Source organism: Bos mutus, chromosome 1 (genome assembly GCF_027580195.1).
Source record: "Bos mutus isolate GX-2022 chromosome 1, NWIPB_WYAK_1.1, whole genome shotgun sequence".
NCBI lineage: Eukaryota > Metazoa > Chordata > Mammalia > Artiodactyla > Bovidae > Bos > Bos mutus.
In genome coordinates, this window is record NC_091617.1 from 116,554,074 (window position 1) to 116,577,867 (window position 23,794).

Sequence of the window (23,794 nt, forward strand, 5' to 3'; positions counted from 1 at the left end):
TGGTAAACATTCCAACAAGGAAGTTTCACTTTCTAGCTCATCTGATACAGCTCTACTTAGCAATCTTACTCCACATATCTTCGGGTTGCTTCAAGTCTAAGGACTTAAGTTCCTTTAGTTATTTCTATTAACATTAAAATTCTGTTTTTAGTGAATTTATCCTGCAGCATAACTAGAATATAAAATAATTGGAAGTTCCATGTACACTCTGATTTTATGCATTGAGTTTGTGGTTTAAGTTTTTATTTTAAATAAAGAACATTTATCTTCTTTTAATGCAGAGAGCTAATTATTGATTCTCAATAACTCCTGATTAGCTAGTTGGCTATAGATATAGAGCATCTTAATTTCTACAGGCACCTTTCTGAATTCAAGTAAAAGTTTTGGTAGACAAGGATTTCCTACTTAAATGTCATTGACATAATATGAGTATCGAGTACAAATATTGCTCACTGTTCTTGCATTCTTTAAGTTATTTTACCTTGAAGATTTAAGAACCATCCTTAAGTCATTAGTAACAGGTTTTCATTGAAGGAATATTTGGAACTGTGAAAATACAAATCTAATCAAATTAAATTTTGAACACATATACAGCCAAATATTTCAACAAAACTGCAGTTTAATTTCAGAAAATGTGTTAAAATATATATTTATACATCAATTTCTGACATACACTTAATGTGTTAGTATACACAAAATGATGCTTTCTCTTGAAACTGTATTTATGAAATGTACATTTTAATTTAAATACTCAGTATACACTGCACTTAATCTGCATGTTGCATTTATTAAATACATTAAAATCTGCAATGTAACAAAACGTTTTCTGCATACGAAATTCAAAACACCGTTTTAAATGAACAAAAGATGGCTCACTTCATTTTTATTTTTACAACTAGTGTATAATACACTAGCTCAGCTCCACCACACTACCTGTTCGTTCTTTTTTATTTGACATTGTTCACAGACTAGTACATATTACAATAAGAGTGCTGGATAAAAACATGAGGTACGAAAGTGGTTCAAAGATTATAGGTCATGCAGATCATGCTAGACAGCAAAGAAAATTGTGACCGAGAAAACACTAAATAAAAATACATAAAGAATGTGCATTATAAAAAAAAAAAAAAAACTCCATTACACAGCTTTGCTTCTTTGGTTACAAAGTAGGTTGAACAATTTCACAGCTTTTTATTCCCACCCGAAAAAAGTCATACGAAATGTCAAAAAGCAGAGGAATCGTGGCAATTTCTCTATTAGAAAGTAGAAACAAATGAACAAAGTTTTCTTCATCAAAATAGCCCAATTATTTATTATATCACAATAACTGGTGACTACCTGTACAGTTGCACTATGTTCTTCATACTTACACTATACAAAATTTACATTCAAGCTGGGTCTTTACTACTGAAAATAAATACCGAAGGTAAATTGCCATTAGTGTTAGAAATATGCCAGGATTCTTTTGTTCAATTATTGCCTAAACATTTTATCTATTAAATGCAATCCTGTCTTTCAATTCCTTTACTGATACTTATAATTATTTCAAAAAATTAAAAAAGTTCTGTGACATTGTTCATGTACATTATGAAAATAGCAGCCCTGTAATAAATAAAACACAAATAAATGAAAACTTATGTAGGCAAATGTTACTGATATTGAAAGAAAAGTGGCTCTTTAGATGAACTGTTATTTATAATGTGATAGGAAGGCTCAGGGAAAATCCATGGGTAATAGGAAACACGGGAGAGCCACCAAAGCTCTGAAAAGACCCCACTCGTGCGCACCAGGTAAAATGCAAACTCTGCTCACTTTAATACACCTCATCTATCACTCTCCTTGTGTACTGAGGACAGAAACTGGACACCAACAGCGCTGCATGACATCTCAAAGAGAGGAAAAGCTCTTGTAGAATGATTGTCTAATACTGAAAGGGCCAAACACACAACTGAAGCATGGCTACTTGCTTTCGTATAAAGTGGAAAGAACACCAGTGGCACACAAGGATAGATTGCTTTCAGTTTTTCTTAATGAGGCAAGAAAGCTTTATGCTGAGGAGACATTCGGCTGCTGTGGAGGTTGCGTTGGCTGCGGAGGCTGTGCTATCACTGCTTGCTGTTGAGAAGTGCTACCAGGATTGGCCTGTTGGGCTGGGAGTTGGGATAATTGATCATTGTTTGAAAGAGATTTTAACAGTGCATTTTCTCGTTCAAGTAAAGAGTTTCTTTCAACTAATTCTTTTATTTGTTCCTTTAGAACTTCCACTTCTTCTCTTACTGCATACATCAAATGGCTTTTCACCAGATCCTGTGAAAAACAAAATTAGGAATATCAAAAAGAGTGAAAGAGGAAGGAGTTGCTATCTGGTTCTCCTTATAACACAAGACGATTGTGTTGTGCCTTATAAACACAAGACGATTTTATGCTAATTTTCCTGCTCTTGCTTTTTATGTTTCTACTGTTTCCTGACCAACCCTGAGGAAGATGGGGTGGAAAAAATCTAGTTCCCAACTGGGGCAGCAAGTCCAGAATTTTCTTTTCAAAGTCTGGAGTGATTTAAAAAAAAAATCAGCTCCTTAAATTGTCTATTAATAAAGCTTAGAATTAAAAAAAAGCTTAAAATCATATACTTAGATGTCAGATGAAGAGAACAAAGGAAACTAAATTGCTATTAAACTAGTTACAGTAAAGCTTTAAGAAATAAAGTGACCTGCAATTTCCAACTTCAAAATCTTAGGATTAAAAAAAAAGCAGACTAATGGCCTTTATTTATAACCTATTTATGGTTTTAATAACTTGAATCAAAATATTTTTAATAATGTTGAGTATAAATCTTTAAGAAAAAGTAAAACAGCAGAAATCAATATCAGAGTCAATAGAAACAAGTCTATTTATAAAAGCTGAGTAATACACTCTCTGTCTACTGGAGCACCAGAGAAGTCCAGGTCTCTAAGTTATTCTTGATGCTGAGATATTCAGGGGATCAAATGCATGTTGATTATATATATCCCCCAAAATGGTCCTTATCAATAGCATAACATGAAATGTAAGATGTTCAAGTAGGAAAAGTATTTACTCCAGTGGTATTTCTAGACGAAAAATTCTCAATGTTTTAGCATTTTCAACTAAATCTTATTATTGAAAAATATACTTTGGTCATCTTGGTTTAAAGAAATTAGATACTTGTTTTTTAGGACTGATAAAACCCAAGAATGTATGAAATGAGAAGACTATAAATTTTTACTTACCATTGCTTGTTCTATTTTGTTGTCAATGGCTACACCACCTCCCCCAGATGCACTGGAAAAAATTAGAATATTTCATTAAATTATTCTAAAAAAATGTAAGCTCCCTTCCAACTCTTAAAGTAAATAAAAACATTTTTGTTTTACTTAAAACCAAAATAGTAATTTAAAATAGACTATTAGTCTATTTTCAGAATTTCATACTCAGAGCTCTCACTTTGAAAATGAGGATCTCAGCAAATAGGTGACTTCTAAAAATCCTTTGTTGTTTCACTATTTCCAACTTGCCTATGAAATATATATGCTACTTTAAAAATTAACTCCCAGTTCTATTCAGGAGTTCTCAATTCAGTGACCTTAAGATATATTTCAAATGAGCAGTATCTGCTCCCCATCTCTTCATTTACTAACTATATATTCTAATTAACTTTCATGCAAAAATTTCAGTGGTTACTTATTGCAGTAAATTCAGATGATTACTCCTCTTCTATAGATTTTTATGTTTTTAATATCTCGTTTTTACATTTTAAAAACTGGCTTGTAAAAATGATTCAGAGGGCTTTTGGGCAAACAGTACTTGGAGGGTTGGTTAACCAGGAACTCAACCATCTGGCAGACCCACATGCTTTGTAGCTTGCAAAAATCTTGTACCTGGCAAAAATCACCAAGTAAGGTATGTGGTTTAGCCCAGTTTTTTCCTAGAAACAATTGGGAACAGTCTAGCTGGTAAGTACATCTCAAGTTCAAGCATCATTGTAGCATGTATATGATAATGACACAGAAGGCTGAATAATTATCCTCTTTGGCAGTTTATATTGTCCTATGTATATAGCAAGGACCTATATCCTTTTCTTGGTGTTTTTGTAAATTTTAAAGAACAGTTATTAGATTTTTCTTGCAAATATAAATCCGATATATTAATCTACTGTATCAAAACAGAAAAATGTCTTTAAATTATTTTTATGTAAAACTTTACTACACATTCTTCATTTAGTATTTAGTGATAAATTTAGGTGCTAATATATCTGAAGACTATTTTACTTTAGATGATGGGGACCCTTAATGTTATGAGGCTCAGAAATATCCTATCTGATATAGTGGTGCATTTTATATTGTAATCTAAGTAGATATGGTTACAATCCTGGTTTTGTTACTCACTACCTACCATCAGTAAATCATCTATTTAGCTTCCTCTGGCCTCAGTTTCCTCATCTGTAAAATGAAGGGGTTGGTATCTATGCCTCAGTGATCTTTGAACTTTTTAATCCTCTAAACTCTGAGTCAATGCATGGAAAACACTAAGCTTGTTTATCTGAGCATTTACAATATTAATTACAGCATACTACTTCACTTCCTGGTATTGCTAAGATGAAAAGGAGCTTCTGTATACCTAATAACTGGAAAGGATGTATAGATCATTAATACTTATATATGTTAGGCTTTAAAAGCTTGTAGAGACTAAGTATGGCTTCATGTAACTATAAACTATAGAACTATATAAACTTCAGTGTAAAGTTTAGTTCAGACACCATATGGATAAAGTCACCAATACTGGCCATAATTTGGCAAAAAAGATGGTAATAGGCATTTAGATTAGAATTTGCCTGAGAATCCTAGATTATACTTTTTTATTCTGTATCAAGGGATAACTGAAATCATTTCATGACTTAAATACAATCAATTCTTTTAATATGTCAGTTTAAAATAGAATATTGTAAATGCTAACTTTAATACCAGTTTTACATACTAATGAGCAAACAAAAAATCTAAATAAATCTCAAACTCTTAAAAGATTTCTTTTCTGATAATTAAAATAAAACCTAATCAGTTTTCAAGCCATTTCCTCAGCTAAGGAATAGTAATTAGCATCCTACTCTTTGTTGATAAAATAACCTCCAGTCCTGATGTATATATCTTCACATAGTTCCAATTCACCTGGCTTTCTTTCTACTTGTTTCTTAAGATGCTCACTGCCATCTCTTCTGGAATGCCTTCTAGTTTCCTAAGGTGAACCAATATTCCATCCCTTTTGTGGTTTCACTAAAATAATCACAAACTTTTTACAGTGCATAACCATGAAATTCTGGCCCCTTTATATACTCACTGTGAATTCTAGGAAATTATTTAACCTTCCTAGATCTCAGATTTTTTTTTTTTTTAAAATCTAAAATAAGGATGGTATCTTCAGGATTCTTGCCTGGGAAATCCCATGGACAGAGGAGCCTGGTGGGCTACTGTCCACAGGGTTGCAGAGTCGGAGGTGACTAAGCAAGGAGCAAGGATTATACCCCAATTCACAAAACTCCTGTGAGGATTAAGTGACTTTAAATACTACCACTGTTAACTCTATCAGACTTGAGCTCTTTGAGTGAGGTTCATTATCATCTTCACCTCTGTGAAGAGAACAGTGCTTGGCACATAGGAGCTCAGGTGTGTACAGAAAGAGTCAATATGACAACAGTTACTGAATATATTAGAAACAATTACTGGTTCATATTAGGAAGCCATATATTTTTTTGAGTTTAAATAAATCAGTAGTTCTCCATGTGGTCCCTGGACCAGGAGCATCATCAGCATAATCTAGGAACTTGTTAGAAATGCAAATATTCAGGTCCACTCAGATCTACTTTTGAGGTGGGATTCAAAAAATCTATTTTAATAACTCCTCCAGCTGATATGCGGAGAAGGCAATGGCACCCCACTCCAGTACTCTTGCCTGGAGAATTCCAGGGACGGGGGAGCCTGGTGGGCTGCTGTCTATGGGGTCGCACAGAGTCGGACACGACTGAAGTGACTTAGCAGCAGCAGCAGCTGATATGAAAGAAACTAAAGCTTGAGAACTACTGCTTTAAAAATAAAGATACAAAATGGGCTTCCCAAGTGGCTCAGTGGTAAAAAATCTGCCTGCACGACAGGAGACTTGGGTTTAATCCCCTGGACATGGAAATGGCAACTCACTCCAGTATTCTTGCCTGGGAAATCTTGTGGACAGAGGAGCCTGGTGGCTCAAAAGAGTTGGACATAGTGACTAGGCAAGCAAGCACCAATATGGTAGTTTTAAATAAAAACAAATAGGAGGGCATTCTATTTGATGATCCCAGAACATGGGATCAATGAGGGTAATAAGGTGTTTTCTGTTGTGTTCAAAGTCAACATAGTGGTTTGGGGTTTACGATCTTTTAAAATGAGAATGATTAGCTGCAGAAGAATGAGTAATTTTCTTTTATTTGCTTCCTTGACCTAATGTTACAGTATTAGGCCTTGCTTTCTTTCTTATTGTATTCACTACACTATAACTGGACGATTAATAACCAGTTTCCGAACTTAAGTTCCTTAAGAGAAGGCTTCCTAACACTTTGTAACTATTCTGATGAACAAAAGGGGATAATTTTCATAAAGAAACTTTCTGTTTCCTATGGGTCACTGTTTTAGAATAAAGTCATAAGTGGATTAGCATTTATTAGATGAATAAAAAATTGTAGGTACTGATGGAATGGACAGAAATATAGAACTGTGAGAAAAAACACAAGAATGACTATTACTTTTTTATATAATGAATGTTCATTTCTTGGAATTGTGGCTCCCAAAGGAATCAAAAGGAGCTTGATAATGCTCTAAATAAAGTAAATTACAATCACATTCATAAGAAAAGTAAACCTTAAGAGAAAATTAAAACTTAAGTATCAGTGTAGGACGGACTTCCACGCTGTTCATCTTCTAATTTACCCCAAATGGTTCCCCACCACAGTTTTTCTCCACAGGCCTGCTTACTCTTATCACATTAGATTACTTGCAACCTCACTGAGAAGACAAGGGGCCAGATAGGAGACTCTGCTCCGTCTTCACAAGTGTCTTACATTTGCATCCTTCTTAATAGGCTAACTCTTTCATCCATGCTCTCAGCTCAGTGACTGCAAATCATCCCGTCTTTCCTCTCTAAAAATTAAAACCAGTGAAGGCAAAGTTAGGCTTAACTTGATCTCATATTTAAGAAAAATTCCTTATGAGAAATCAAAATTTTTCTTTATTAATGTGAAGAGAGACATCATGACTACTGTTTAAGATAAAAATAGTGCAAATTTCTTCACTATTACACTTTGACTACTGTTGTCTTTCTTCTCAATAGAAATGCCATTTAAAAAATTCTTTTTTGGCCACACTGTGCAGCATGTGGGATTTTAGCTCCCCCACTAGGAACTGAACCCGTGACCCCTGTAGTGGAAGAGCATAGTCTAAACCACTGGACTGCCAGGGAAGTCCCACAAATGCTTATTAACAAAGCAACAAGGCAGAGGAAAGGAACACACATGACTTCTCACTTCATGGCAGCACACACATTTTAGTGAGTTCTTACTTCAGCCTGAGTAATACTCTCATTTTACAGTTGAGGAAACTGAAGCCTAGTAACTTACTCAGACACAACCCTGCTGCTGCTGCTGCTGCTGCTAAGTTGCTTCAGTCGTGTCTGACTCTGTGCGACCCCGTAGACGGCAGCCCACCAGGCTCCCCCATCCCTGGGATTCTCCAGGCAGGAACACTGGAGTGGGTTGCCATTTCCTTCTCCAATGCGTGAAAGTGAAGTCGCTCAGTTGGGTCCGACTCTTAGCGACCCCATGGACTGCAGCCTACCAGGCTCTTCCGTCCGTGGGATTTTCCAGGCAAGAGTACTGGAGTGGGGGGGTGCCATTGCCTTCTCCAGACACAACCCTAGGGACAGGATTAAAACCTAACCTAATCAATATCAAAACACATGCTTTTCCTATCACAACATTAAGACTGTAAAAGGAAGAAAGTAACTATCTCTAATGACCTAAAGGAAATACAGAGTTGTGTGCATTGTAAAAAGTGCTTAAACTTAGTTGTGAAACCATTAAGCATGGATCCAACTATGTTCATAACATGGCATTTATCTTAGCATATTCCTAGAAGAGGTTCAGGTCTGAAAACAAGGTAGGTAGCTTCTAGGAAAAGGTACTTGCTCAGTGATCTTTAGACAACCAGCATAGTTTGATTCTCTGCTAAGGGTTAAAATGTTCTTTTGTTAGAAAGCTGAAGGTACCTTAAGACTATATAGATCCATATGCAGAATATTATTTAAAAAATTACTTTGCTTTACTCAAAGACCCTCCTAATCTTCTCTGTTGAATCACAATACAATTAAAACTGGAATTCCACAAATCACAAAATAAAATGTTTGTGATAAGAACTTATTTGACTGAACTGGCAATCTCATACACTAAGGTTCAAGCACCTTTACCCAAACCAGGTAAAATCAATTCTTTTTAAAAAGTAGAAGCTATAGTCTTTCTTGGAGGCCAGTCCTCAGGAATCACATACTGTTTCCAATACATCATTTACAATCTTCATCCCCTTGCCCGCCACTCATAATAAGCACTATATCATTAGTGCTAGGAATGCTTTAATTCTAACCTGGGTTACACTTTGCCTCCTCTCAAAGAAATGTGTGTTTTATTTTTAGAAAGTAATTGTTAAGTAGCTGATTGCAAAAGAAGAAATCCAATGAATCTACAGCTCAGCAAGCTTATCAAGGTTAAAAAAAAACAACAAAAAACTATCACCCTTTCCGTAAAAGGAATTTTAAAAATATTTACATTTTCTCACAATTAAGAGCAAATAATCCTCCTTCCAAAAAAGATCCTATGTAGATAAAAATTCATATAGATAGTCTCTATCTATATGAATTAAGAAGAAATAAGAAAATTAAGCTAAGAACTCAAATTGTATGTATCCTAATTATTAACCGTAAGTTCTACCAATGTAAAAACAATCTGTTTAATTTCATGGCTTAAAAAACATAGACAAAAGACCCCATGGAAATTTTTATTCTCAGTAACACAAAATAAGTGATTTCTGTGGACCATAAAAGCTATTATCATGCTAAGCAAGCAGGTAAAATGGCTATTCACAAAACTAAACGTTATCAAGTACTCAATCATACTGTGAAAAAAGCTTTTTACCAAGGAAATATTAAAAACCCAGCTAAATATACAAAGATTGATATTTGTTTTTAGCATCAATAAATACCTTGCTCACCAATGCCCTTAGCATATTTTACATTCATCTAATTAATTTCAGGTCAAAATCCTGAAATTTTCTTCCAGAAGAGAATATTTAAAAAGAGGAAAAAAGGATACACACTGTGGATTATACCAATGTCAGTTTCTGGACTTCAGGTGTTTTATATTATAGTCATGCAAAATTTTACCATTGGGGGAAGAACTGGATGAAGGGCTACATGAGACCTCCCTGCACTTCTTTTTTTTTTTTTGAGCAACTTATCTATAAGTATTCCAAATAAAAGTTTTAAAGGAGATACTAGTACATGGTAAAGAATAAATTCAGTGAAAGGAAAGTGAAAGTGAAGTCGCTCAGTCATGTCCAACTCTTTGCGACACCCCAACCAGGTTCCTCCATCCATGGGATTCTACAGGCAAGAGTACTGGAATGGGTTGCAATTTCCTTTCCGGGGGATCTTCCCCACCCAGGGATCGAACCCGGGTCTCCCACATTGTAGGCAGATGCTTTACCATCTGAGCCACCAGGCAAGTCAATAATCTCAGCGAGTACACACAAAAAGGTATACCATCAATATAAAGTCCCTCTCCTACCTCAGATTCCCTTTGTCCAAGTCAACCACATATATGTATCAGTGACCTTAAAAAAGTCCATTTAGGAAGGAATTCTTTACTGTTTTGGAGTGGGAGAGGCCTTTCTAACTATAGGCCTCAAAATATATGAAGTACTTCTATAAATCTGTAAGACAAGAAGCCCCAGTAGAAAAATGGGTAAAATACACATGAACATTCAACAAGACATTAAAAATACTCTATATCTCATAATAAAAATATAGACTAAAACTATGTGATATTATTTCCCTAAACACACTGGCAAACATATTAAAATTTAACGCAAAATTAGTGAGGTTGTGGGAAAATGGGCCTTCTCTTACTGTGCTGGTGAAAAATGGTATAATGGTATAATCCTTACAGAGAGCAATTTGGTTACATCTAATAAATTTTGCACATACATACACACCCTCACTCTTCAAGTCAGCAATACTACAAGTAGGTATTTATCCAACAGATATTTTTACATACATAGGAAAAATGTACTGACAAAACTACTCATTACAACGTTGTTTGTAATAGCAAAGTTTCTGACTAGCAATAGGAAAGGGCTTAAATAAATCATGGTATAGCCATTCATTTAATACTAGTCATTTAGTAAGAGAAAAAAAAAAAAAAAAACCCACAACGGTGCTGTTCTGTGTACTGAGATGGAAACTGGGAAACTGTATGATGTGTATGTATTATCATTTATGTGAAGGAGATTATGTACTGCATATTATGTATATGCAGACAGACCGGAAACACACACAAAGAAAGTTATCTGTTTGTAAAGGCGGGCACAAGGGGAACAGGGATTGAAGGCTACTTTCACGCACTTTGAAGAATACTGAAAAACATTTTCCAAAATGAAAATGACTCATAAAGGAGTTATTACAGTGTGAACTTAAGACATGACCAAATGGCAGACAGGAAACAAGAAAGGAAAAAAGGAGGGAAGAGGACCAACAACTCCTCTTGCTTTTGGAACTTTTTCTTTCTGAAATATTAGGTACTATGTTTAACACAGGAAACTATTAATATACATGATACTTGTGATTTGCAAAATTTATTTCCTTGGCTTAGGGTGAATTAAAATCACTTAAAAACATAACTCCCAGTATAGTTATTTCTGTTTAAAAGTGATGCTGGTAACTAAATTATAAAAGTCTCTCGGATAAGTATCTAAGATACAACGGGCTACATAAGCTTACACAGTGTTGCATTAAAAAATGAATTCCAAATAAAGCATTGGTAAGATCTTTTTTACTTTTTACACTTCAAAGTTATGATATTTTGGAGGAATTATTATTTGATAGTAAAATTCTGATATAATTAGATAGATATTTTTCTTGAGCTACTCTAAGGAAACAACTTAAAAACTAGCCAAACTATTTTTCTGTTAAAACAGTCAAGATGTAAGATATAAAGATTTAGTCACGAGACTTATATAAAAGGAAGACAGCATAGCAATTTTACCATTACAGTCCAAACATTCCAATACACTAAGAAAGTTTAACATTCTATTACTTCAAGTTAAATACTTAAATGTAGTAAGTACATGAAAAATCATATCTACATAAGATAAATTACATAAGATAAATGAGCTTATGCACTGTTATTTCTTATTAGACTAGCATAAGGCAAGGTTTGACACAATGAAAAAGTTATTTCCTTCCTCTGAGTCAGACTGAAAAAAGAAGGGTGTGAGAAAGGGGTAGGAGGAGGGTAGCATTTTCCCCAATGTTGGAGTGCTTACATTTAAAGGAGACTCTCTTGAAAGAGATTTCATTTTACTGTTTACAAAGCAGCAACTGGTAATTTGGTGATAGCGTAATTACAGGGGAGTGAAGGACACATAACAGAGGTGTTTAAGCCCAAATTTAAAATTTGACACTACAGTCCTGGCTAACTTTACTTCCTGGAGACTGGGAAAACAGTATACAACCGACAATTATCTAGACTGAGATGTACACTGGTATCTGAGAGTGAAAAAAGAAGGAGAGAGATTAGGAAGGTATTTTTCCCAATTTATGTTTAGAATAACTAACAAAAACCTATTTAACCTAGTTATACTGAAAAATAACACAGTGGATATAGTTCCATATATTCATTTTAGATATTCTAAAGCCATTCCTTTTAGTCTGCCGGGATAGAAGCTGATAGTTAATCAACATCTAAAAATATGAGAATTTGGAGATTAAAGTACCATATAGGTTAACCTAGTAAAAGTTCTATGGTTTCTGATACTGATTTTAAGACCTATCTTTCCTACAAAAAACAAAACTTCAGTAGAAGAGAAAAAGTCAATAAAAATTCTTAATATGAATGAAGACATTACAAACACATAAAAGCTCAAATTTTTCCAGCTGTGTTAGGAAAAGGATAAAGATTAAGAAAAAGACTTTCAGGGAAAGGACTACGTTTAACAGCCATTTTGCAGTTAAGATCAATGCTCCTTTAAATGGTTAACAATATGGCATTCCGTCCCTTTGACTATGAGTAAATAATAACACTGTCACCAACTAAGGCAATTTTCATGGTGTAAGTATATGAAAATGAACAAAACTGGAGAAAGAACATAAAAAAAAAACAATGCCAAGGGCAATAAAAGCAAAAATGTAAAGTTCTTTAAGATTTACATTTCATTTCAGAGGCCAAGAAGCATTGAATAAATTTTTACCTAGCAGTGGGCCTATTATAAAACAATCTTTTTATGTAGCTAAATTCATCTACAATTTTTAAAGTAACTTCGAATTCTTCAGCAATCACATACAAACGGGCCAAAGTGTGTGTGGCAGGAAAAGTGGGGGAAGAATCAGGAACTAGCTTACTATATGTATCTCTACTGCTAACCTTTACATTATCCCACCTCACCTCCCCCCAATTCCAAATGCCTGCAGCTTTTGAACTGAAAAGCCTAAACTTCTTAAGATGCTCCGCGGTTTACTTTTATTCTCTTTGTTGATACTGCTTCTCACTCTTTAAATACTCTACCATTCTTTTAGAGCTTTCTGTGCAAATATTTTCTCTTCTGGAAAGCCTTCTGTAACTCTTCCAGAAGTAATACAGTAAGTCATGCTTCACACTACACTTGCAGCACTCCGCATATAGGGTGTGTTCTAACAGTTTCATCAATCTTCTACCACACAAAAGCGCTAACAATCTACCATAGGGCTGGCAGACATTTAATAAACAATGCTATACGACTAAAGACTCAAAACCTGTATACTTGGAATTTGAGTCCTGAATACCTTACCTGCTATGCTGACTCTGGGGCCTTTTTTTCGGTAAAGTTGTAACACAAAGTAGCTGTACTGGATCACCTCCAAATCATTTCCTACACTTAACAACAAAACTTTTCCAACATTCCTTGGTATTTAATAAACTTGGGTAACGCTACTATTTTAACCAAACACAAAACAAATAATTGAGGAAACATTCCTTACTCTCATTTCTCATTTTCAATTTGAAACTAAACTTGCTATACGTTCTTGCTAGTATTAATGAAATACTCCATACACCTAGGTAATTCAAATACCTTTGGTGGTAACAGGTGATAAATCCTAAACAAACTTCTGCCTCTTATTTCCTAACAGCCAAATCTCAGTAACATTTACCTTTCTAGATGACACTTTTGTAAAAAAATAAAAATCGAATCTGTCTCCTCTGCACACACACAACGCTCAACAAATATTGGGTGAAGAACATGAAGTTAGATAGTGTTCATCACAGAGAAGACCACTAGATGTGGAATTAGCAAATACACATTGCAACTTAGCCTCACCTCAGGTTTACTATGTCCAGAGGCAAGTTACTCTTATTGGGCTTTTTTCCTTCATCATTTAGTTTTAGAGACTTATGAAATACCCTAACTACTTCAATGTGGTGGTGTGTGTGTTTGGATGGGTATGGGAGGGGAGGGAAGGGACGAGGGGTGCAGATTCAGTGAGAAGAAAGGATAGTAACATTCAACTCAAGTCTTAAAAAAGTTACCCAAGGAAGTAAAGGAGTAAAGGGAATAGCTAGACACTGTAAAATGCTTGGTCACAGGGATTAAGCAAGGGAAAACGAAAGTTTTATAACTCAAGCACAGAGAATCTTTGAGAAATCAGAGGGATGATAAAAATGAGAGTCACCTATAACATAGAAAACACCAATGACTGCAATTTTTAGTATGGAGCAACTCAGGAGTGGGGAGATAGTTAATGAGTCATAAGAAAGATTGTTAAGATTTTTTGAGGGGTGGAGAGTGAGTGGCAAAGAAACTTGCAGATGGAAATGAGACATTTTAAGCTACATTTGGGACTGCTGACTCTAGGATATAGATCACGATGGAGAAACAAAAGTTGAGAAATAAGGTTACTAGGAATAGGTATGTAGAACTCCATAGAGTAATCTCTGGCAAGGAGTCTAGATTTGAGAGTTGTCAGAATGTGGTAGGTAGCTCCAACTGTAAGAGATAAGCCTAGTTAAAGAGTGAAGACAAATAGGGCCAGGACACTGGAGAAGATCAGCAGGTAAAAAGCTAGAAGAAGGGCTGGGAAGAAACTACCCTTTCTTGAGAAAACTAATTATTTCTTTCACTGAATAGCCTCATAATCGTCTCTTCTTTCTCAAGCATTCCACATATTAATTTTTTAAACTACGCAGCTATTCTTGAACAAATCCTCTCAATCCCATTTCCACAATGAGGCCTAACCAAATGAGTCAAAATGAGACTATCCCCTTGAATATCAAATGTCAAATACCAGTGAAGAGATCATAATTTTTGCTTGTCTTACAGCTAATCTCTTCATTTATGCCTGCAGAGATGTTATTTAAAAAAGCTTTTATAGAAAAAGCGTAATTCTATGGACAATATATTTGACAAAGTAAAACTGATCAGGTTAACCATTAGGGTTATCTGACTAAAACTCAGCTTTTGTTCCCAGGTTAATAATTAACCTTTCTTTACTATATTATATCCCTTCCTAATTGTCCCCAAAGTCCAAGAATAGTAATAAATAAGAATGGAGGTTATCAAGGAACTGTTTCAAAATAGGGATAAACCCAGAAGAATAAAAGTAAAAGTATCATGAGGTTTTTAAAGAGATCGTTGTTTCATTATGAATTAGACTAAAGGGACAGCTCCAAGCATGGTCATTACCCTTCAATAAAGTGAAGAGAATACTGTATCAGGGGAAAAAAATCTGGTCTGTTTTACTTTTAATAAATCAATTATTTTGGGATGTTTTAAAAATATAGGTTGGCCTGGGTTTGAGCAAAGAATTAAGTTGCTCATCTTCAACAAATCTAAGAAGAGTACTGTGAAGGCATGCCCTGAAGATTTAAAACTGTCTAGGTTGTCACTTCACTACCGTTTGGCTTAACTGTCTTTTGCTCTCTGCTTCACTCTGGGGTAAGACAGTTGACTTCTTAGTAGCTGCCTAAGCAAAAGGCTGAATTCTCCAAGAGTAATAAAGGGGGTTAAGAACATAGGCTTTAGAATTAGACAAGCTCGTTTTAAAATCCCAACTCCACTACTTACTAATGAGGTGTCTTACCAAGTTAACATACTGAAACCAGTTTCCTCATCTGTAAAATGGGTCATGGTTTGTACCTACCATAAAGGATTGCTGTAAGGATTATATGAGACTTTTTACAATAGTAGTACTTAAAATTTTTTTGTTCCTCCTGTTGTTTGGATCAATTTGGATTTTGACAGTGTTTAAGGTTTACTATCCCAGTGTATCTTGGATTAAAAATGAAGCAGTAAGGTATAAACAAAAATTATGATTAGTATTAAGAAACAGCCTTTATGGTCTTTCCCAAAGAAAAATAATGCTAGTTATGCTTTCAATCTACTTGATTTCTTGTACTTCTTTGATTATTTTGTACTCTTTGTTAAAGATTCAATGCAGTCACAAAATATATGCTAATAAAAATTGTTTGACTTGAGATTTAAACTCACATCAATGTTTATGAAGCACAGCATTCCTGTGAATTGAACATCAGTAAAATTCTTTGATCTTTGATAGGATCTTAAAGTTTCATTGTTTAGATATAATCTTAACTTACTGTAAAAAACTTTTCCAAAGGCCACTAAAATATAACAATCAGTTTAATCCAACATAAAAATTTCCAAAAACCAGTTTAACCAAAAATATGTTACATGACATTTCAACAATAAATATTACTAAAAACTCAAAAGAGTGGGATAAAGTGTTGTTTTGCTTCTAAACTACATTTCCCTTAGTTGAGAATCACTGCTTTAGAATTACTTAACTCAAAAAGGGATCTGGGACAATAAAGCAAAGTATAAAGTAGCAGTATTATAAAATTTAAAGGGTTACAAGGTTTTCTCACTCATGGAGAAATGCAGTAAAAAATGCCCATCTTCAGCGGCAAAAGTTTTAACAGCTAATTACTTTTTCTCATTTCTTCTTTTTAATCTGGGCCGTTGGCAGTGAAACTGTCATGTCCTAACCACTGGACCAACCAGGGACTCCTTGCTTTTTCTCATTTCAACCTAGATCCATATCCTGAATTATTACAGGCAATAACAATTCTATAAAATAGACATGACTAGTGACAGAACTTTACAATAGTTTGTACACATCAATTTATGTAAAATTTTTATGATGGTTTCTAGACTTACATCATGACCTGAAATTTGTTAAATCAATTTAAATTCTAGAGATAATAAAATGAAATGGTATGCTTTACCAACATAATCTTTGCCCTCTTCCTTTCTTGCCAATAGGCCCTATCCCTCTGACTCTTCCATAAATAACTGTTTTTGTTGTCTTCACTGAATGTTCTTCTTCCTTGAATTAAACCTTAAAGGTAGGAACTGTGTCTATCTCGAGGGTCTACTTATTACAACACTCTGCATATAATTGACATTGAACATTTAACTGAATAAAGGATGGAATAAAACATATAGTATTTAATATATTATCTAATTATATGTTGTAAGTTCAACATGAACTTATGGCAAGTTGAGCTTACTGTGCTGGGAAAAAGAGTTAAGAAATCAACCAGATACTTAAACTGTTAGAAACTAAAGATATCACAGGAACATAATAAAGAGAAGGCTTCATTAGAATTTTTTTTCCTCCCTGACAAAGTCAGCTTAAATAAAAAGCCAATAAACTTTTTTCTGATATTCCTTTCATCTGGTTGTTATTCACTGAAAAGGAAGAAAGTGTAACAGTTTCTATATAACATAGGCAACCAAAGTAGAGAAACTCTAAGTATGAGGAAAAGTCAGCGCTATGGATTTTCAGGTTACTTCTGACAAAATTAAGCCAGTGAAATTTAGCAGTTCTATGGAGATGACAAAATCATAGTAGACTTTGTGGGAAAAAAGTTGGACTTTAAAATTCAATCATCGGGAAGAAGAAAACGAAACCAAAGGCTATCCTGAAAGTGGAAAGAGGAGTTCAAAGCTTGCTGGTTTGGTCAGGTCAGAGAAAGCTGACAACTCAAACTGTCATGTCTTTAAGTGTGTATCATGAACAAGCAAAAGTTCTAAGTGAAGTAGATCCAGGATTCTGAAGAAATTCAGATATACTTCACTCTTTTTATACTGGGGATCAATGCACATATAAAGGAGTCCCATGAAACCCTCGTATCACCTCTAGAATCAACAATTAGGAAGAGAGGAAACATCCTGCGATCTCTAAGATGTTAAGCAATGTCTCCTTATCCACTGAAAAAGAGCTTCAGAACTAAAAACCATGACTCATGGCCATGAACTGGAACCCATATTCTTGACTACAGCTGCTATGAAAACTAACAGAACTAACTACAGAATATTCTCAGTTCAATGTTTCCATAGAATTTGTAGTACAGCTTACATTTTTACATGAACCTAACCTCTCTACTAAATCTTTAAATGATGGCAAGGTATTTTTCTGCTTCACATTTTAGAGTCTCTGCTATACAAGGGTTTATAAAGGTTTAAACATGAAATGGAAAAAGAAAGAAGACCAGGAAGCTAAGATAAACATCACTGGAGGTGTTCAAAGGCTAGATGACAACTTGGAAGGTATGTGGTAGACATAATTCAAGTATAAGACAAGTGGTTTGACTAAGTGACCACTACATTCCCTTCTAACTCAGATTTATAATTCTAGACTCAGAAGTGGTACCAAATAAAAGGTTTTTGCTCTGAAGTCATACCCAGGTTTGAATCCGCATTTGATTTTACGATATGACTTCACACCAATTATTTAGCCTCTCCAAAGGATAATAAATAGGACCAGATGCTAGGATTCAGTGAGATAATGCATTTGTGTCTGGCACATGGTAAATACTTAACACGTTAACTACATAATTTATATTAGTAAGGTACAGTTTCATTTGTTTTTGCTTTAAGCAGTAATATTATCATAGATTTATTAAGCCATATTTAGACACAGGAACTCTGTTACAAACACTTAAAAACAGGCTAAAGGTTATAAGGTTTGGAGTTCATCTGAAGATAAAATTAAACCAATGAAAAGGACTTGCACCAAGTAGTTGCTCAACAAAAAAAAATCCTGTTTTTCTGAAACCCCCAAAATAAATGTTACATAAATATTTTAAAAGTAAATATAAAATAGGTTTCTTAATGGTTATCCACAACTAAGGGCAAATGTGATGTAGCTTAGTAAGGGGTTTTACATTTGACTCATCTCCCTATCCCAAAATTTGCAGTCTGAAGTAGCCTTTTAAACTGCTGATAGTGTTTCCTATTTATAGATCCTAAATACTAAAGGATGAACTCCTTAATGGTTACACTTAGTATAATACTATTCCAGTAAGTACTAAAACTTTCTAATACATATATACTTGTTTATAATTATAAGCATTAAATTTAAGTGGATGTTATTTTACAATGCAATAAATAATTTTAGATAGTAAGCAACCTAACAAATTTATTTTTTGGCAAGTGCTTTAAAAGATGGTTTTATAATGAGGATGACCCCCTGCTACTAAATTCAAAGGAAGTCAAAATTATGTATTCATATCTTCATACAATATGATATTCTCCCTTATCTTATCCTTCAAGTTTTCCAGGGTTACTCTCTAGACCTGCATACAACTGAGAGCCCAGATTCCACTTAGAAAGCTAGATCTGAACCCTAGTTTCACCACTTAATGGCTATGTGACCTGAGAAAGTTCCTTAATCTAAGTTTTCACTTTCCTTCTCTATAAGCTGAGGCTATTCATAGTGTATATACATCTGCTGTGAAAATTAAGTAACAGGTCAAAAATACTTGGCATGATATCATGTTGCATATTTTTACTTAGCAGTCCCTGACATATAGTAATCCCTAAGTAGCAAAAAAAAACAACTACTCTGTGGAGAAATTCAATCAGCACTTGATCACAGAGACTCAAAGGATATACTCTAAACTAAAAGCAATTAGGCTCTGATTTGTTTCATCAGTCTAATGATCACTCATAATAAACTAGCCTTGGATAAATATCAGTAAGAGTTACAGATTGGTGTACTCATTAAAAATTTCTTTCATAAGTCATGTATTTGGGTGTCTAACAAGGCCTGTTCCTTAGACACAAACATTCACTAGCAATGTTACCCAACTATTTTTGAAAACCTGGCAAATGCTCTGAACCTTTCACTGAAAACATACATAATGTTCTATCCAAAATTCCACAGGCTTCATGACCCTCTGAAGCCTACCCACTGACTACTAAATATAGATACCTTACTAAAGAAATTAGAACTTATTAAAAAATAAAATGAAAAACATATATAGAATAAGGGACAACTGCTATTAGTTTGTTGTATTTTCTTCCAGACTACCACTGATTGCTATTACTGGTTTAAGAAACTTAAGTTTGTATACAAAATCTGATCAAAATGAAGTCATGGAATACTATTATCTGAAGCAATTTAGAATATAATTAAAAAGAATTAGTATGAATGTGTACAAAAGAATAACATACTTCTGATTAAGGTTAGAAATAGATACCATAGTCTATTTAAATGATGCTTTTCAAATATCTGACAGGCTTGCAAAATGTGTGTACCATATTTTAATGAAAAATATTAATTCTAATATTTTCTGTATAACTTTGGAAATGTATCTTAGCATAGATTCTTTTTCTTCATATGCAAAATATGATGATCAGGTTGAGGATTAAGATATCCTAAATCTAAACTGTATTATCTAATCTAAACCATTTTATTTTAAGAGTTCCCCTACAAAATACAGCTATGTAAAACAAAGCAAAATTAGAAGACCTATTATAACACAAGTTTACAAATTTCTGCTTTCTAAGCAGAACACAATTCTGAAAGGAAATGTTTTTTCAGGGTATACAAATAATGTATAATGACTTCTGATATATTATTTTCATTTGATATTATCATCTTAGGTATTCTCAAGAACTGAGAGAGTTTCTTCAGCTTTCATTTTTAGAGACAGCATGAAAAATGCCTTTTTTATGAAAAATAAAATCCTATAAGTAATTAAATTATAGTTTATGAAAAAGATGGATGTAAAACTTCTATAAAAGATCAGTATTTCTCAAATATTTCTTGGGATATTAACTAGAAGGTATATGGGGTCCCTAATTATATCGTAAGCATCCACAGCAGATGCGATAGCAATATTTAAATAATCATACTATGATATAGGATGTCACTTTATTTTTTAAACTGTTTATTAAATACCACTGCAAAGATACAGCCTGAAAGGATTACATACTCCAAGTATTAAAAATTCCAAGTTTTAACGTATATATTTAATACTATACTCTTACGTTATACAATGTGCTCAGTTTGTTCATAAATATTCATCTCAATACAATAACATCAGGTATAATACATAAAATCTAATCCATTAAGTCTTACCAATTTATGACCTGATGAGACACTCTTGTGGACAACATTCAGTCCTTAGAAGCTAGAATAACCCTTCAACCATGTGAGGGCATCACAACTTTTAAACTTTCGGCTTTCGATCATTATTATGTCACATTCCTCCTCCGATGCTGAATTCTAAAAAAAATTCTAGCAAAGAGTTTAAGTAAATAAGTGTTTTAATCAAATAGCCTTTAAAAATCTTTTATAGCAAAGGTTTATGTTCTACCATGATTACACAACTGATATTTTGTACTTTTTTTTTAAATGTAAAATAATTTCATATTTGATCTGGATACTTCAAGCTTTAAATAACATGGACTTTCAGGCCATCAGGAATACTTGTCAGTAAAGAGTCAAGTAGAAATGTAACCCATCAAAGGTTTAAGATCATGATCCAGAAATTATGATTTAACACCATAACCTGGTATAGACAGCTTTGTAGTTCTGCAGAATGGCACTTGAGTTATACTGTTTGGTCCACAACCATACCAGTTTCTAGACTTACACAGCACAGGTGGCTGGATCAGTAATATCTATATGAATCACTAAATGCTCGAGACAGCATTCAACTTAATACCTAAATCCAAGTCTATCTTTATCATCACCAGTTTTAAAATTAGACAACACGATGGAAAGAATAAAATTTTAGTACGTGTTTTATGTAATAGATATAACAATCTATCCTACTCGAAAGTAATCCTACTGCTCATCTGTGTATGCCGCTGCTGCTGCTAAGTCCCTATGGGCATGGAAGAAAATATGGGGATAGGAAGATTAAATAATTGTAAAAATTACTTCATTGAGAATATAATCTTAAATTTATTACATGTTTATAAAAAAGCTTTCAATTGGGTACCTGTTTTAATCATTAGAAGGTAATATTATCATTTTCTGCTTGAATTTTCTGTTTGATAAGAATGTTGATTTATAATTTTAGTCAGCAGTAATCCATAGAAAGGGAACCCACACATTTATGGGCACATTTCTGCCTACATCAAACCCCTAAATAAAATGGCATAATGAGGTAAAGGGGAGGGGGAAAGAGGAAAGCCCTTATTGAGGAAGATTAGATGTGCAAAGTTATAAAAAAACTCAAAGACAGCATTGTAAAGGAAACTCTGCAGCCATCTCCAGAGATATTTGACCCAAATATAGGGGGCTGAAGTTACGTTGTTATAGATTTTAACTTTTAATGTTAAATTTTCTATTAAATACACACGGTCATTTAAAAGTCTTCTATATAATCTGAAGGTCTACTTGAATTTTTTCAATTTACAAATATAACCTTTCCAAATGTAACCTGACAACACATTTGACTTCAACAAAATCAAAGATTTTATTTTCAAAGGACAGCCTTACAATGTAATCACCTGGTGAAGGCAAAAATCCATATTTATTAGGATAAATAATAGTTGAAGGTTGTGGTCATTTCATCAACATTACTATCAAAATGCTTTTAGAATGTTTTTATGCAACTCTCATCTCCTATCAACCAAAATTCTACCATAATTTAAAAAATAAAATAAGTTACTTTAATGATTTACTCTTTTGAGGGACAAGTCCCATGAGAAGATACAATACACAGACATATTTAGCAAAGTAAATGGTTCCTGAACTATATAATCAGTAATGCTGGTAAGCTGCTTGTCTGTAAGACTTTGATGAACTGGTCATTTAAATGGCAGACTACTCGGTCTTTTAGTAAAGGACCTACCAACAAAAAGCACTGTCAAGATAAATGCCTGGAAAAAAAATCTCTGAAAGATAGAATTAAACCAGCCATATAAAGCAGATTTAATTATTTGTACTGTGTTATAAAAATGGTACTTTAAGGTTGCGTGCACCATACAAATGTATGGGAAATTTAGGATGTAAGAGTTGTACACATTAAAAATATATAAAACTTCTGTGTCAATTTTTCCCCAAGCATGCTTTCTCAAAATTAGTTCCTACCAAGAACAAGGCTCACAACTGAAGAGTTTCAATCACTAAATTCTAACATGTAGGAAATTCTTATTAAAAATTTGAAATAAAATTGAGTAAATAAAGTGCTTGTAGATGAAAAGAGTTAAGATTAATTAGATATCCTTTAAAATTTAACTTAGAATTCTAAAAGTGAATATTTAGAAGTTATTCATAAGCTTGAATCTCTGGCAAGATTGCTATAAAAAACAAATCTTGAGTATTTCCTATAGTTATCACTTCATTCTTTAATTTTTGAGGAAAAAATTTCTACTGAACTGAGAATGAGCTATTAAACGTTCTTTTAGCCCAGCAAGAACCAGGCTAAAGTTTACAATCATTTACCTAATTTTATGGCAAACTTGTATTAACAGAATAAAAGAGTGAGCATAGGGGCAAAGAGGTAGACCATTTGCAATTTCCAAGTCATTATTTGAAAACTTGTAAGTGAAATCAGACAAATCTATATATGAGTTCCTAAAGGAACTTGCTATTTGAATGCATGTGCTTAGCTTCTTTTGGTACAAAATTTCACTTTTAAAGTATAAACAACAATTCTTTAAAAAGTTCACTACACGGTTCTGAGATTTCCTACATATTATAAAAATCAATGCTTGCTTCTCTTTAAAAGGTCAGAAATGCTTATTTTTTAATGGAGAAAGGGGGGATATGGAGCAACCCCTCATGCCCGATAATTACATACGGACTTTCCATATGTATAAGAGAAACCAGGCTAGAAACATCAAAGATAAACTTATGGGAAAAAAATCGGTCCAAATGTACCTAGTAGAATAAGAATACTGGAAAGACAGTATTTCAAGAAATTAACATATAAAAATAATATAGCTTTGGGAAAATAAGCTTTAACAAGACAGTTATAGACTGACAGATCTATCATGTTTACTCACAATGATTTATACTTCTCTTTCAAAAAAAAAGTTTATACGGGATACCAAAAAAAACCAAAAAATTGAAATTGAAATTCTAGACTTTAAAAAAGAAAAGAAACAAGTGTGAATACTTATTAACCATTATTTTCTTTTGAAGTTTTGAAATACAATAACAAACAGCACAGAGGTTGATAAAGACAAAATTT

The 23,794-nt window shown here is 33.6% G+C and overlaps 1 protein-coding gene across 4 annotated transcripts in view; it reads right to left on the reverse strand.

Moving 5' to 3' along the window:
• Positions 1-599: 599 nt before the first annotated feature.
• TSC22D2 (TSC22 domain family member 2) overlaps positions 600-23,794 on the reverse strand; it is a 45,995-nt gene continuing 22,800 nt past the window's right edge. For 2 of the 4 annotated variants that reach the window (XR_011464876.1, XR_011464878.1), the window contains 3 exons: positions 20,725-20,883; positions 3,249-3,300; positions 2,222-2,307 (listed from right to left, as the gene is read on the reverse strand). Coding sequence is in view for 2 of the 4 variants with exons in the window: in XM_070374761.1 (XP_070230862.1) it covers positions 2,047-2,307; positions 3,249-3,300 (313 nt within the window). In the remaining 2 variants the exon portion in view is untranslated. Of the gene's footprint in view, positions 2,308-3,248; positions 3,301-20,724; positions 20,884-23,794 lie in introns of all 4 variants that reach the window. The other 2 variants (XM_070374761.1, XM_070374765.1) reach the window with 1 other exon arrangement.